Genomic DNA, 14,449 nt, shown 5'->3' with positions numbered 1-14,449 from the left:
CGGGAAGGGCGTTTCGTACCGGGTTGAAATGGGAACAGGCGAAACAGGAAAGGGCGAAACGGGAATGTCGTTTTGCGCTGGGTTGAAACGGGAGGAACAAGCGGGAATGTTGAAATGGGAATGGGTTCAAGCGGGGACCTTTCTTTTTGCCGAGACGGCGCACGCTCCCGGAAGCGGCAGTGGGAAAGCGGGAACAGGTTGGCCCGCACGTCACCAGCGCGTCATCCCACTCTCTATCGCTCACTGAACGTTGCGCTCTGCGGCACGGCAGAAATGGGTCTGGGAAATGGGTCTACTGCAAGAATAATGTTTTCTAGGCACTTAGCAAGGAAAACGCGCCGCTCTCGGCGAAAAGAGGTTTCCAGCGGCTGCCGCCGTCGGCAAACGGCGCGCGGCACGGTGCACAGCTTTTCGCCACTCCTCCTCCCCTTGATTTAGACGCGTGGTGAAATCCTCCCTAATCACGTCGATAGCTTCAAAACGGGTTTCCAGGGCGGTAAACCGGATGCAAATTGTGCAGGTGAACGGCTCACCTGCACACATAGTAGCATGGACGAGCGGAGTCGTCGGTGCTAAACGTCCCCACACCGCTTTATTGAACATCTAAAAACAATGTACAACGTAGTAGCACTATTCATTTTTACTTCAAGTTTATAAATGCCTTTTTCCCTGCTCGGATTTCTCTTAATCGGCCGAGCGCCGAAGCAGGAGGCAACCGTGGAACGAAAACAGTGGGCGGAGCCAACGTTAGGCTAGCCGGCACCGACGACGCACCGCACGCACGCATCGGCGCATGCCTTGGGTTCTGGTGGCTGCCTGAACTTGATTGATGATCTTCCGTTGAGCTTCTAGGTCTGAGCTGAGCATCAAAGCCTCCCAAGTGTCTATGGTGTGTATGCCGTCTGATATCTGTGGACACGTCCATGTCATGTGGACCGTGCTTGGCAGGCTTTAGCAATGTTAGCATTTAGGTTCAGACTGACCTGGGTAGAGTAGCGGATTTGGGTAGGTTCCAACCTGTAACTTTCGCCAGATTGACTCTTCCTTTTTGCTGAGTTTCCGATCCGCGTCTGGGTATTCCTTCCTTGTTAGTCTGTAGTATTGTGCTATTTCTCGGTCAGTGAGCATCCTGTGTACTGTGGATGGGGTGTCTGCCTTGCCGGAAAGTGAGTTCTCAGGCGAGCTCGTTCGCTCATTGCCACTGAGAGCCTGATGGGCCGGGGTCCAGATAAGTAAAACCTGGTGGTCCATTGGGTTTTTTGCGAGGATTCTGACCGCTTCAGCAGATATTCGTCCTTTGTTATAATTGTATGGCGCTTTTGGAGTCGCAGGTAATTACTTTGGTATTTTTGGACGTAGCTGCTAGCGCTATCGCCACTTCTTCCGCCGTTGTGACAGACCTATTTCTGGTCGTGCAGCATGCGCGTATGGCCATGTTCTCATCTGACACAGCCGCAATCTTATCCCTTCCGCGATGGTATTCCGCAGCATCAGTGTATAGTACATCACACCGTCCTCCGTACTTCCTCTGTATAGCGCTTCGGCCCTGCTCTGTCGCCTATCCTCATGAAACGCTGGGTTCATGTTCTTTGGAAGGGGAAATATTCGGATATCGTTCCTGATGTCCAGGGGAATATCCTTTTGCGGGTAGGCTGTGGCTTCATAGGGGATACCGAGTTTGCTCAGGATATATGTCTGCCCGTATTGCTTGAAAACAGTCTTTGGTGCTGTGAAGTGCTTGCTGCCCCGATCAGCTCTTCTATGGTGTTGAATGGTTTCATGAGCTTGTCCGTGGACGCACACATGGGAAGTCCCAGGGCAGTTTTGGTACTTTTCCTGACGAGCGCGTCTAGTTTGTCTTCCTCGTCCTTGGCTATGGTACTGCGTACGTGATTCTGCTGATCACAAACGCTAGAAAAAGGCGGAAGAGGTTGGCTTCTTTCATGCCTGAGTTCTTGTTTGTAATTCTGCGAATGATTTTACTAGTTTGTTGTGCACTGCAGTCTAGACGAGTTATTGTCTCATTATTTCTGCCCTGGGCTTGAAGCCATAGGCCCAGTATGCGGATGGTTTCCACTTTTTGTATTTCCTTTTCGCCTGCTTTAATTCTAATTGCCGGCTTCCGGTCGTTAATCCTTGACCCTGGCGTGTGAAGGACGAAAAGTTCAGGTTTATCCGCAAAGCGTCTGAGGCCTTTTCCCGAGAGAGCCGTTTGCAACGCTTCCTCTATTTGTCCGTCGTTGCCCCTTGCTATCCAGAGGGTCACGTCGTCCGCATATATGCGGTGATTTGGATTTTCTATTTTCTCGAAGCGTTCAGGGAGTTCTATCATGGCGATATTAAAAAGAATGGGTGATAGAACTGACCATTGTGGAGTACCTCTATTTTCAAGGCTTATGCCATCAAGTGAGCTTTGTCTAATTGAGATCAGTGAGAAAATTCTTGATGTAGTTGTACATCTTTTCCCCCACATTAAGGCTTTTGAGGCTGTTCAGTACAGCAGTGTGTTTAATGTTGTCAAAGGCCTTCGCAACGTCAAGTGCAACGATCACTCTTGTATCCCTTGTATTATTTTCCAAAATACCATGTTTTAGTTGGAGCATAATGTCACACGTTGACAAGTGTGACAAGCCTATCATGGGGATTGGATATAGATCGTGATCATCCATGTAGTCAGTGTCAGTCTTGTTTGCACGACACGCTTTGTCTGCTTTCCCATACTCTTGATGTGAGCGAGATAGGACTCAGGTTTACAAGGCTCAATCTCTTAACCATGATCTGAGCAAGTTTCCATTCTTCAGGAACGCTGCCTGTGTTCCAGCATTCCTGCATATATGTTGCGAGATTCCTTACCGACCCATCATCGAGGTTTCTGAGCATCTTGTTAACTCTGTGTGGTCCAGCAGCTGATCCCGTTTTTAGCCGATTGATTGCAGCTTATTTAGGCTATCGTGATTCGGGTGTCCAGGACTGAGTTTTCAGGACCCTGAAATGGTGGGAGAGACTCTGTTTCCGCTGCTGCTCTAGCAGTTCTTCTGTACCTTCATATTTGTGCACCAGGCGTTCGATTTGCTGTCTGTTGGCTGCTTTGCTATCCTTCGGGCTTATGAGAGGTCGTAGCAGGTGCCAGGTTTTGGCAACCCCTAACTTCCCTTCTATCTGCTTGCAAATGGTCCCCCAGTTCAGCTTCGTGAGATTAATTAAGCGCATGTTTCTCTATGTCTTTGTTGAGTAGGGCGAGCATTTTTCTTAGCGATCTGTCCAATTTAAGCGTTTGATTGCGTCTTCCAAATGTTTTTTTTTTTTTGTTTCCAGAGATTTAGTAGTCGCTTATCGACAACTTCCATCTCCTCTTCGTCCAGGGTCTCTTCAGTTGCTTCTTACACGTCTTGTAAGAGCTCCTTGGCCGAGAAACTTAGATCTGAGACCCCACTCGGCTCACTTCTGTTTTGTCGGAAAGGGTCCGAGCTTGTCAGCCTGTGTTTTCGCTTCCTGTGTGTAATGGGTCCACCTTCTATGACCATTTCAATAATGTTACGGTCGCTCTTAATCAATGCGAGGTTACCAGCTCCGCTGTAAAACGTACCGCAAGTATAACTGCAATTCTTGTGGCCGAAGACGACCAGCGGGAGGAGAAGGCGCAAAAGCCGCCCAGCGTGCGGGTCCACTCGCGTGCCTCTCAAAACGCCCTCAGGTCCCGCGTCTGGTTCGAAAGGCGGGGTTTTGAGTCCATTTCCAGAATACACGCAGAAAATCTCCCCTTTCAACGTTTGCGGTAGGAACAGGGCATGCCTCAGCGCGTAGCGAGAAAGCACTGGCCATTGGACAGTGTGAATTCTTCAAAACGGCATGGGTTAGGCTCTGATAGTCCAAAAAGTTACTCGTGGACTAGCTCATGTCGCCACTTTCAAGAAATTTCCACTGACTTTATTAATTGGCGCATAGGTTTGGAACGCGCCGTGCAGCTCCAGCTCCACATTTGGATTCAAAATTTGAACACTGTACTAGTACTAAGACTACGGAGATGAGATAACCCCCTTTGGTCAGGTGTCTTGAAAAGGACCGCTGGCCATTCGTACTAATCGCAGGCAATTGCGAATGCGAATAACCAACGGTCCCCATAAGTTGCCGGACACCATCATTTTTTTGCTGCCGCGCCCTCTAAAATCGGAGTTATCGGATAAACGTGAGTTGCAAAAATTTTACTGGTGAGTGCCTTTTATTCTTTTACGGATTTATCGGAGAACACGGAGCCGTGTAACTATATATGCGAAGTTTCCTTCATACCGCTCTCGTCCGCCGCCCAGGGGGGGGGTATCTCATTGAGAGCTAGCTCTGCAAAAAGGCTCATGGGTACATTGTTTTCTCCCGCGGAGTACCGCCACTTCCGGTTCGGGAGCTCTGCTTTCATATCTGTTTCCACCCGGGGAAAAAAAAAAAAAAAAAGAAAACGCTCATGCATCGGGAATAACATATATAACAACGATTGGCCCTACTACGGGTTTATCAGACGGGTAAGCACCCTGTGACCAACAAACGACACGCACACACGCGCCTGAAAGCCGCCGGCGTACCGGAGGTCAGGAGAGATCTCGAACCAGAACATGCGGGAGCAGACGCCTTTGCGCTTTTTACCGGTCACCTTCCTCCATGCGGCCTCGATCAGATAGTAGGCGTCGCACGGGCAGAAATATGTGCGGGGCGTTTTTAAAGGTATTCGTAGCAGACAAAATTTGAGTGTATTTTTCTGAGTTAGTGGAACGAATCCGGAAGTACGAAAAAAAAAAAAGTATATGACAGGATCGATGGGTCACGACCGTCGACCCATGATCCTCCTCCTTCGATTCCGATTAAAGCCCCTCCATACTGCTCTCGTCCGGCCTTGCCCGTGATGGAGGGGCTTGAGACCCATGATCCCCCTTCGGTTCCGATCATCCATGGTTCCGATTCATTTCTTGCGTGCGCTAGCTTTCCAAACGCTCTTTAATTTATTTTATTTATGGAGCTGCGCTATGCGCGTGATGAGCAATTAATGCCGCTCTCGATGGCGAAGTTATACGATCTCGAGCGGTTATCTGGTTTGGTGCAGGTTCGGCGCATATTACTTGAAAAGTAGTAGGACGTGCCAAGGTTTGCCTTCTGGCGCACCACTGCGAGCGACCATCACTGCCAGTGCGCTTCTGACTGGACCACGGAGTGGACTGGACATGCCTCAAGCACCTCTCCTCTATCAAGGTTTGTGCACGAGCGTCTCTTGGGTAGTTCGATCTCGCGCCTGGGTTAGGGGCACGGTGTTACACCGCAGTTAGGGGAATTACTTCGCGAATGTCTCGTGAACAGGAATTTTAAAATGTGCGCCCTGCTAAGATGGTTTGTTTGTTCCCGAAAGAGGGCGCCAGATATAATGTTTGTTATCACTTCAAATAAGCTTGTCCGAGGGTTAGGGGTTGTAAGAAATTCCGATCTTCGCGTTCTTCACCTAGCTCCCTTGACTGCAGCTCTGCACTCCACTCGTCACTTAGCGCAGGGCTCGGTTTCTGGTACAATGGACCTCGTCGAGAAGGCCAAGGAAGCCGCAGCGCACAGAGCAGTTGACAACCACGTGAAGGTGAGCAGCCGCGGCATGGGACACTTCGCAGAGTGGCTATAAACTTTATCGGCAAGAGCAAACGCCTTTTTTTGCCGTCCTCAAGTCGCCAAACTTTTTATCACAACTCGGCTTTCAAATATGAACAGGTTTTCACTCACGCGCGACTACTCAACTGTACTAGTAGACTGATAAGCAGCAAAAATGAAAAGAAAGCTCACTTACGATACAAAACTCTTGAGATGTAATAGGCTTTGCAGTTCTCTCTGATGCGTTTGCAAACACGTATAGATCAGAATTGTTTGATTGTTATCGTAGTTTGTGAATGTGCTTAATTTTTTTGGCCCGCGATTTCATTTGCAGTTTTCCAAAAATCATTTCATAGCGGTGAACCAGGAAGTACAATGCGCTGTTTTTATAAGCTTACGTGCATTTCTTTCCCCTATGTGGCCGTGCGCGGTGATGCATTCCCGTTTGTGTTGCCTAGCGCTATGATTTTAGTGGGAAAGTTCATGGAAACAAAATGACAGCCAAACTTTGTACAAAATGGGAAGAGTTCCACATGCTGGTTGAAGATAGATCCACAACCTAATAAAAAATACGGAGTCTATGGACTGCTGTCATGTAGTGCATGAAGCCCTCACACATGTTGTATTTTCTTAAATTTAATCACTCATTTCTTTTATTAGACCTCGAAATGTTTGAGTGAAACTTAAGCGCAAACTTTCACAGGGACGAGAAAGGGAAATGAGACCAGCGCCTACTATTAGCTGAGATTTTTATTAAAATCGAAAGTACATATATACCTGGCCAAGACCCAACAACCAGGCTCGTGTGTCCGTCGCACATGCGTACCGGCCGTACATGAGGACAACCACCACCTTTTTCTTTTTCTTCTAACCCCTCTTTTTAGAAGTAACACTTCTTTATCTAAAATGCTCAATGACGGGTGACTTATACATTGCAAACCCCTAATTGTGAACCCCCAAGTTTCACTCATGGATGTTCACCAACTAGCTCGTCTCTCCATTTTGCTTCCAAATGTTTTAAAGTAAAGAAGGGAGATTTGATTCGGAACACATCCACCTTAAATTATGAACTTTTTCTAATCTTTAACTTTGTAAACGAGGGAGATGATATTTAGAACTGCGCAAATGTGTAGATCATAGACTAATTTTTTAAACACCGTATGGTGACAGTACAGCTTTACCGAAAGTTTTTTTGAACCCCAAATGATGGCCTATGTTGTTCAAATGTTTTTGGCCACTTCTTTTGAAAGGTTTTTTGGGCCTACTGTGGACAAATACGTCTCGCCTGCAAAGCATTTTGTGCAAAACCTCATCAAGGATGGTTTTATGGAATTAAATAGCAAATAGCTTTCTGTAGATGTTTCATTAACAGAGCTGCCGACTTCAGTAGCTGCAGATGGCTTTCTCTAAATGCTACATTTACAAAGATACCAGGATTTAAGGTAATTAAAAGCAGAAACATGCATTACTGTCGCAGGCACAAGTATATGCATGCAATAGTATGTGTGCTCGAACTTTCGTGGGACAGTTCTGTTTGTGCCCCTGTAAAGGTCCCACCTTTAGCCAACCTCCCCTTATTCCACGCTTGCCCCTGGGCTATTCTGTCACCGCCCCTCGTTTCGTAATTTCCTTCAGAATGTTCAGTTGTGAGTTGCATCAAGTACCTTTGAGGTCGTCTACTAAACCAAATTTGACCGGTAAACAAAGCTGCCGTCACATCGTCTTAGGAGGAGATAGGATGGCCTGCCATGCATACACATATGTGCCGATAAGAATTTAAATTAACCTGTGTTTTCAATATAAGTTCCTGTTTTTCAGTGTATTGCAGACAATTCAAGCCAGTTCTCCTGTCAAATGTGGTGTGAAGAAAATTTTAGCATTAGATGTATAATTTTTCATGGAAGTGATAGGACCTGCTGTATAGAAAGCACAAAAGGTCAGAAAGTTGTAAAATATTTCAGCCTAATGTGACAACCCTTCAAATATGAAAATTCCACACAACTGACCATGTGGGACAGAGACAGAGGTAGCTGGGACAATGCTTGCCTGTGCTGTTGTTATTTCAGGTTTGCACCCTTTGTATTTGAATCGTGTCAAACAAACTAGCCTTACGGGCTGCCTTGCTAGTGTGGCCACGTCTGAGTACCATTACTGAGATAGCTTTCCGTATCACATATTAGGATTAAGGGCCCACTAACGAAGACGTGTGCAACATAGGTAGTTCTGCTGTACAGCAGAACAGTACAGCATCTGTGCTTACCGTATGCTCTGCTTGTACTGTACTACGATAGGTCTTACCTTTAGGCTATGCACTGGTATGTTCTGGTGAACATAGTCCTAACTTTTTGTTCCTGTGCCTCGCTTACACCTTCCAGAACAACTACGCTGTGGGCATCGGGAGTGGAAGTACAGTTGTCTATGCCGTTGAGCACCTAGGTATGGATAATTAAGTTCCTCTGTTCAATTATAGTCGAGCCACTGTTCAAGCTATTTATGGGCTGAATGCAAATTTAATATTTGCAGCCGTTTGAGAAAATCTATAGACAAATTTTTATTCCAGCCAAAACAGTACTACTTGTATGCTAATTTTCTATGCTGTGATTACGCAAGGTGGTGCAAAAACTGTCGCTGCAAGGGGTGTAGGTTTGGGGTTAAGAAGATACTTTGCTGCACCCTGACTACAGTAGGCAGCAGTGAACACCAGTGCTAAATGCAAATGAGTTGCTTGGCAGCAATAAAAGTGCGCAGAAGGATGGACAAACTCCCTCTTAATTATTGTGCTAACACAGAAAGAAAGGCAAAAAATTACAGCCACCACTTGTTTATTTTGCACCCATTTGTGTATGCTTACACATTAACAATGATGGTAAATATCTTGTATAGTATGGAAACTCCAGAGCACTTAAGCATAAACAAATGTTTGTGGGTGTACAAATAGAGTAGAGCAAGCGTGGCGGGGGGCAGCAGAAAGTTGGATGGGCAGATGAGATCAAGAAGTTTGCGGGAATAAATTGGTCGCAGTTAGCACAAGACCGGGATAATTGTACATCTATGGGAGAGGCCTTTGCCCTGCAGTGGGCGTAGACAGGCTGCTGCTGAATATAGAGGAGAGAAGATTCCATCAGAATGGAAAGGTAAAAGGCGAGCATAATTCTTTCCAATATTCAAAGGGAAAACTGAGTCTTTGCATGAGGAAAAGTGAAGTGCTGGCTAAAAAAATGAAAAAGTTTTCCAGAGACAATCCACCCGTGTGCAGCATTGTTGTCTTGTGCACGTCATCTCTTAATGGGGTACTGGAGGGAATTCGTTTTACAGTGCAGCCACATTTGTTCAACTCATGCAGTTTCTTATTTCTGTGTGTGGTGGAAGCTTTGAAGCTGAATGTATTTTGAAAGCTCAAAAGGAACAAAAAACACCAGGCGGTGATTGTGGCTGCCTCACTTGCAGTGTGGTGGTTTGGTGCTACCTCAGTCTTGAAAATTTTGATTTTCAGTTGTGCATGGTTAGTGCACTAGAAACTCAATTTCATAAAGTGGACGGGCAAAACCTTTGTAAAATCTGCGATTTCATAAAACCGGGAAACGCGAGACCAAAAGTCATTTGACTGATGAGGATAGCTTGGGTTATGTCTGTGGTGTTGGCTTCTTTGAGACTGTATATCAACAATGACAGACACCCCCAAATAATGCCGACCATCTGAGTCAGAGTTTATTGTAGAGGAAGGATAGTATGGGAGCTGGAGCCGTCCTCCTGGATGTTGAGCCGTCGAATTTGGAGGTCGGATATTCTTTTAGGGACAGGTTGGCCGCATACGTATCTGTTGGGTTCTGGGATTGCTTGATCTTGTACGAAGTGAATTGTGTTCTCCATTTGGCAAGCCACATTCTAGGTGCTTAGTGAAAGCTGGTCAGTGTTAAGTGACAAGGAAATTCAGTGAATAGCCTGGTAATCAGGTAAAAATTCATTTCAAAGATGGTGTAATTAACAGTTAAATCACTGTTTGATGATACCTAGAACTTTTGCCTAAACCCTTCACAAGGAGGGCCACCATAGATTTAAGCCAGCGAAAATTACCAGTTGTACATACCATTAAAATAATGTGCTATATGGCACCTTAGCTACAATAGTTGGGGGGGGGGGAATTCTTATATAACTATTGGTGAATATTGTGGAACCGTAACAAAGGCGACCCACTGTGGTGGCCCAGTGGCTAAGGCGTTGTGCTGCTGAGCACCGCGGGTTCGATTCCCGGCCGCGGCTGCTGCTTTTCTGATGGAGGCGAAAAGCAAAAACGCCTGTGTGTACGAGATTTCTGCGCACGTTAAAGATCCCCTGGTGGTCAAAATTAATGCGGAGACCTCCACTACGGTGCGCCTCATCGCCTGTTTTGCATCAGCGCGTTAAACCCCACAATCAATCAATAAATCAATCAAGTAACAAGGACGAAAAAGCTGTATTAGAAGAACTAATGTGAGTGCACAGAAAGTGTCAAATTTGGGCCCTTTCTGTTCTTGGGATAAGCTGTATTAGAAGAACTAATGTGAGTGCACAGAAAGTGTCAAATTTGGGCCCTTTCTGTTCTTGGGATACAGTAATTAATAATTATTGCACCTGGCATCACAAGAATACATGGGCAGGGTTTGCACAGGTCCTTGAAAACCTTGAAAACCCTTGAATTTAGAAGTGTCAATTTCAAGGCCTGGAAAGTCCTGGAATTTTTACATGGTCCTTGAAAACCCTTGATTTTTCCGGAGAGAATTAATGGGTCTCTCTTTTCACAAGAATTTAAAGTGTTTATCGTGGACTTTAGGTAAAGAAACATTGTAATAATCAAGTGTCAGTGTATTGCGTAAAATTACAAGTTTGGTGGATTTTCATTATTACAAGGCAACATTGGGAGCAGGTACTTGTCACAATACAATCAAGTGAAAGCCAGCTTTTGTTCTTTAGCTTGCATCTTCCATCTAGTCTGTGGACGCTTGCTGATTGCATGTTTGCTGTGCCTCATACACTCCATCAGCGTTTGCTTTTGCATGCAAATGATGGACGTGTACATTGTTCATCCTGCCTTGCAGCAACACTTGCGGATTTAATTTCAGCTGATACTCTTGCTGACAAAGCAGGAGATGCAGGCAACATTAACTAAGTTTTGAAATCAAACAGCCTGAGCAAACATAAAGGAAAAAGAAAAACCTCTAAATACCAGCCATAAGATAAAAAATAAAGCTGGGGGAGCATTTATAAACCCGTTAGCACCTATCTAAATGTGCACTAATGTGCTTAGGCATCGTGCAATGAAAACTTTTGCATTGTGTTGGAAAAGTTATAAATAATCCCAGATAAAACATTAGATGGGGACCTTGAAAATGTGTTTTCTGGTCCTTGAAAGTCCTTGAAAACCCTTGAATTTTCGCTTTTGAAGCCTGTACGAACCCTGATGGGGTACCAGGTGCTAAGTATTGTGGGACGTGTGTGTAGCTACCAAAATGCAAATTAGCAGTTGACTTTCATCAATTCGACTCGTGCAGGATTGCAGAGGTTTAGTGAAATTGAGGAGGAGGTTAAATAATTTTGCTGAGATTAGGCGAAAATTTGAAATAACAGTGATCTTATTGATGTAAATTGACTGTACGACTGCACCAGTCTGTGACTATTAGTACTGTACTATTCACGCAGGGGCGACTGACCCCTGCTTTGAATGTGCAAGTGCAATCATTAAATGGGCTACAGAGTGGGCTGGGGTGTGTGAGACAGATCAATTGACCCCACTACCACTGGTATATGCAGAGGAGGGGTGATAGACGAGGCCGCCAGCTTTGCTTAACAAATAACGTCTACCAATAATGACTCGCCTTTCGCAAGCTACCACGACTATAGCCATTTTGTAATGCCCCTGGAGAAAACCAAAAGCAAACAAACAATCAAAGGCTCATGGGTGCTCATAGACTATGCGCATGGCATCCCAAAGTTGCTTATTTTGAATTGATACCTCATTTAGAATTTTTGGGAATTTTTTTTTTGGCTCATTTTTATTTTTTTCTGTCTCGTGTTCTCTCACTCCCCACTTCTCGAGGTTTCCACCCACCCCTTCCCCTTTCTAGAATGATCTACAGTAAGCATTGTGTTCGGAGTATTGCAGGCAATGTGCATTGAAATTGTATTGAATGGCAACCATAGTTGAATTATTGGGACATTTTGTTCTGGGGAAACACACTTGTCACACCGGTTTCAGTCATTGTCACTGCCCTTGCCTTTTCAGCCTCTTGTCCAGTGGCATAATAATGGAAGCCATTGAAGAAACTTTGTGGGGGTGATATTTTTCTCCTGAAAGCCCTGATGAGATGGGGAAAGGAGTGTAGCATGGGCTCATACACTAGCTATTGGCTGTTCAAGGCACTCTAGGTCATCTTTTATAATTGCCAGCTGCATAGCATGTGTGTCCCGGTGCCTGTTTTCACATATGTGCATTATTTTCCTTCACCAGCCCGCAGGGTAAAAGAAAATGGGTGGAATATATTGTGTGTCCCTACGTCATTCCAAGTAAGTTGGTCTCTGGCCTCTGGCCTAAGTCTTTCTTCTTTGGTTGTGAGTGTAAATGTTCGAATCTGGTATCTTGCTTGTTCTGATATTTTCCCGCCCTCTACATGCCCTTGTTTTTCAGAGAACGTCTTATCCGTGGCAAATACTTGCGCTGCCAGCCCACAGCATTATCAGGGAAAGAAGCAAGATAGGTTTTGTTGTCCCTGTTGAAATAAGTTATGGATTACAAATGCCATATGGGTACTTTTAAACTGGGATGTTATCGCTTATAACATCATACGTTTACACCGCATAGTTTTGGCAGCGGTAGATACCCATGGTGAAGATTGACCCAGAGAACAGTGAGTTAACTGCAACTAGTTTAGTTGCAATTAGGGCCCAATAAAAGAATTTCTGTAGAGGTATTGTAATCACAGTAATTTCAAATGCTTTTTAACATAATAGCTCTGCTGTGGTGAAGTTGCTTTGGTGATTTATTTCTCATGCTTTGGGATTTCACCAACTAATTTCTCAAGATAAGTGCACTTCCCTACCGCTTCTAATATTTTGTCCACTCCTGAAGGCTGTTTTATGGCTCGATTGTTTGTCATTACTTTAGACTTAATTTACAGGTAATTTTTTTATATGGAAGGTGAGGCCTTCTTCCAAAAATACTGGTTGGGAAACTTGTTTACGTGATGGCTGCTTTTGAGAAAGTGTGACTTAGCTGAGGAATTCTTCAGGAAAAAAAGCTGTTCTGCTCTGAAAGCACGCAAAAGGCTTCAGTATGGTGTATCTAGAAATATGTGTGTACGTGTGCGTTTGCATGCATCCGTGCTCCCCCATTCCATCTTCAAATCCTGTGCTCATACCAACTCCTTTGAAAAAATCAGTAGCCTACATTGCTTTTTTTTTTTTTTTAATAAGTGGGTCATGCTAGAAAAATTGCCTGTCTGTCCTACATATCTAGGAGCACCATTGCGCCATTTTCTTCGAGATCATTTGAAAAATCATCGATTGTCTCATTAGCTTGGCAAGTGAGAAATTTAGGATTATGTTTTTATTTAAAAGTACACTGCAGTTGTAACATTGAGCGTGGGGCATTGTGGTCTCATTCTATTGAAGTAAATTTTTACGGCTTGCACATCTGGGGTTTTTGATGTCTTCGGAAAGATGTCAGCATCAGAAGAAATGGCTCAAAAAAACTTTTAGACAAGTCAGGCCAAACAGCTAATGGAAAAAGGTGATACTAGAAAGAAAAAAGGGAGGACCAGCTTCTGTTGGGGAACTGCAATATGTATTATACCTTGCATCAGACAAAATAGATGAAGTTAGTGATGCATGGAAGGAGCAGGCTGACAATGTGAATAACTTAGTAGCTATAGTGAGCTGGGAGGCAAGAAACTAGGTTAGAGAGGAACCGAAATTCTCAGCTCTTTTCTGGATGGTGCCGACACTAGATATGGAACATTTTAAAGGGACACCAGAGTGAGGTATTCTGGTTACACTGTGAGGTTTAGGTCTAGAATATGTACACTACATTTGGAGACTGTTTAAAAATGTATACGAATTTAATTGTGAGAAAGGTCAGCCCAAAATAGCCGTTTCTCTTGCCCTGATCCTGTTCACGGATTTGCTGACGTCAGCAGCAGTGGTACTCCGCAACAAGTCTGCATGACACGATTTATTGAATTGTGAGCTCGTTTAACATGTATGAACTGTAAGCAAGAAACAAATACTTGGCATTAACCATGAAATCGGTGAAAACCCAAATCTGAAGATTGAAGAAATTGCATCAAACTGCATTGGAAACCAGTGAGACACGGTTGCCTTAGTCATGAGGCTACCGCAAATGGCTTTCCTTCTTTAAAGCTTTGTAAGTGAATTAAGGCTCTTGACTGCCACAAAATGGTAAAGCCAAAGGTAGTATGAATTGGCTCACTGTAGCTGCAAATAATAGTTTGGCAAATAATTCACGGCAGTGTCATTTAAGGAAGCACTGGGATGGGCCGTTTGCCTGAGTGGCTGACGAGAATGGTGGTAGGAGTGCTGGCGTATAGGAAGTGTGCTGCAACAAGAGCCCCCCCCCCCCCTTAACCTTTTCTGTTTTAAACGCTGCGTATGCCCCCACGCCCGCATCATGTCAATTACCAAGGTTTGCACTTGGAATGAGCTCTATATCTCTTTTCATTGCTTTTTGAGGCTCACTTCTATTTGCCCATTTGCAGCAGAAGGTATTCAGTATTGCCAAACTATTTCTTTCTGCAAATATTGTCGTGACACCCTTGTGTGGTTTCCCACTGTATGTCTACAT

At 44.7% G+C, this 14,449-nt stretch overlaps 1 protein-coding gene across 1 annotated transcript in view; it reads left to right on the top strand.

Annotated features, from left to right (window-relative positions):
* The window catches only part of Rpi (Ribose-5-phosphate isomerase), a gene marked incomplete in the record, with an annotated part of 120,094 nt that overhangs the window by 83,115 nt on the left and 22,530 nt on the right, over positions 1-14,449 (top strand). Inside the window, 4 exon segments of the mRNA XM_077687338.1 lie at positions 5,090-5,235; positions 5,499-5,608; positions 7,992-8,052; positions 12,101-12,156. Coding sequence (XP_077543464.1) covers positions 5,090-5,235; positions 5,499-5,608; positions 7,992-8,052; positions 12,101-12,156 — 373 coding nt within the window.

Source organism: Haemaphysalis longicornis, unplaced genomic scaffold (assembly GCF_048455015.1).
Source record: "Haemaphysalis longicornis isolate Haplotype H1 unplaced genomic scaffold, Haemaphysalis longicornis Haplotype H1 scaffold_1, whole genome shotgun sequence".
NCBI lineage: Eukaryota > Metazoa > Arthropoda > Arachnida > Ixodida > Ixodidae > Haemaphysalis > Haemaphysalis longicornis.
The sequence above is the reverse complement of the archived record's forward strand: the minus strand, read 5'-3'. Positions and strand labels throughout refer to the sequence as shown.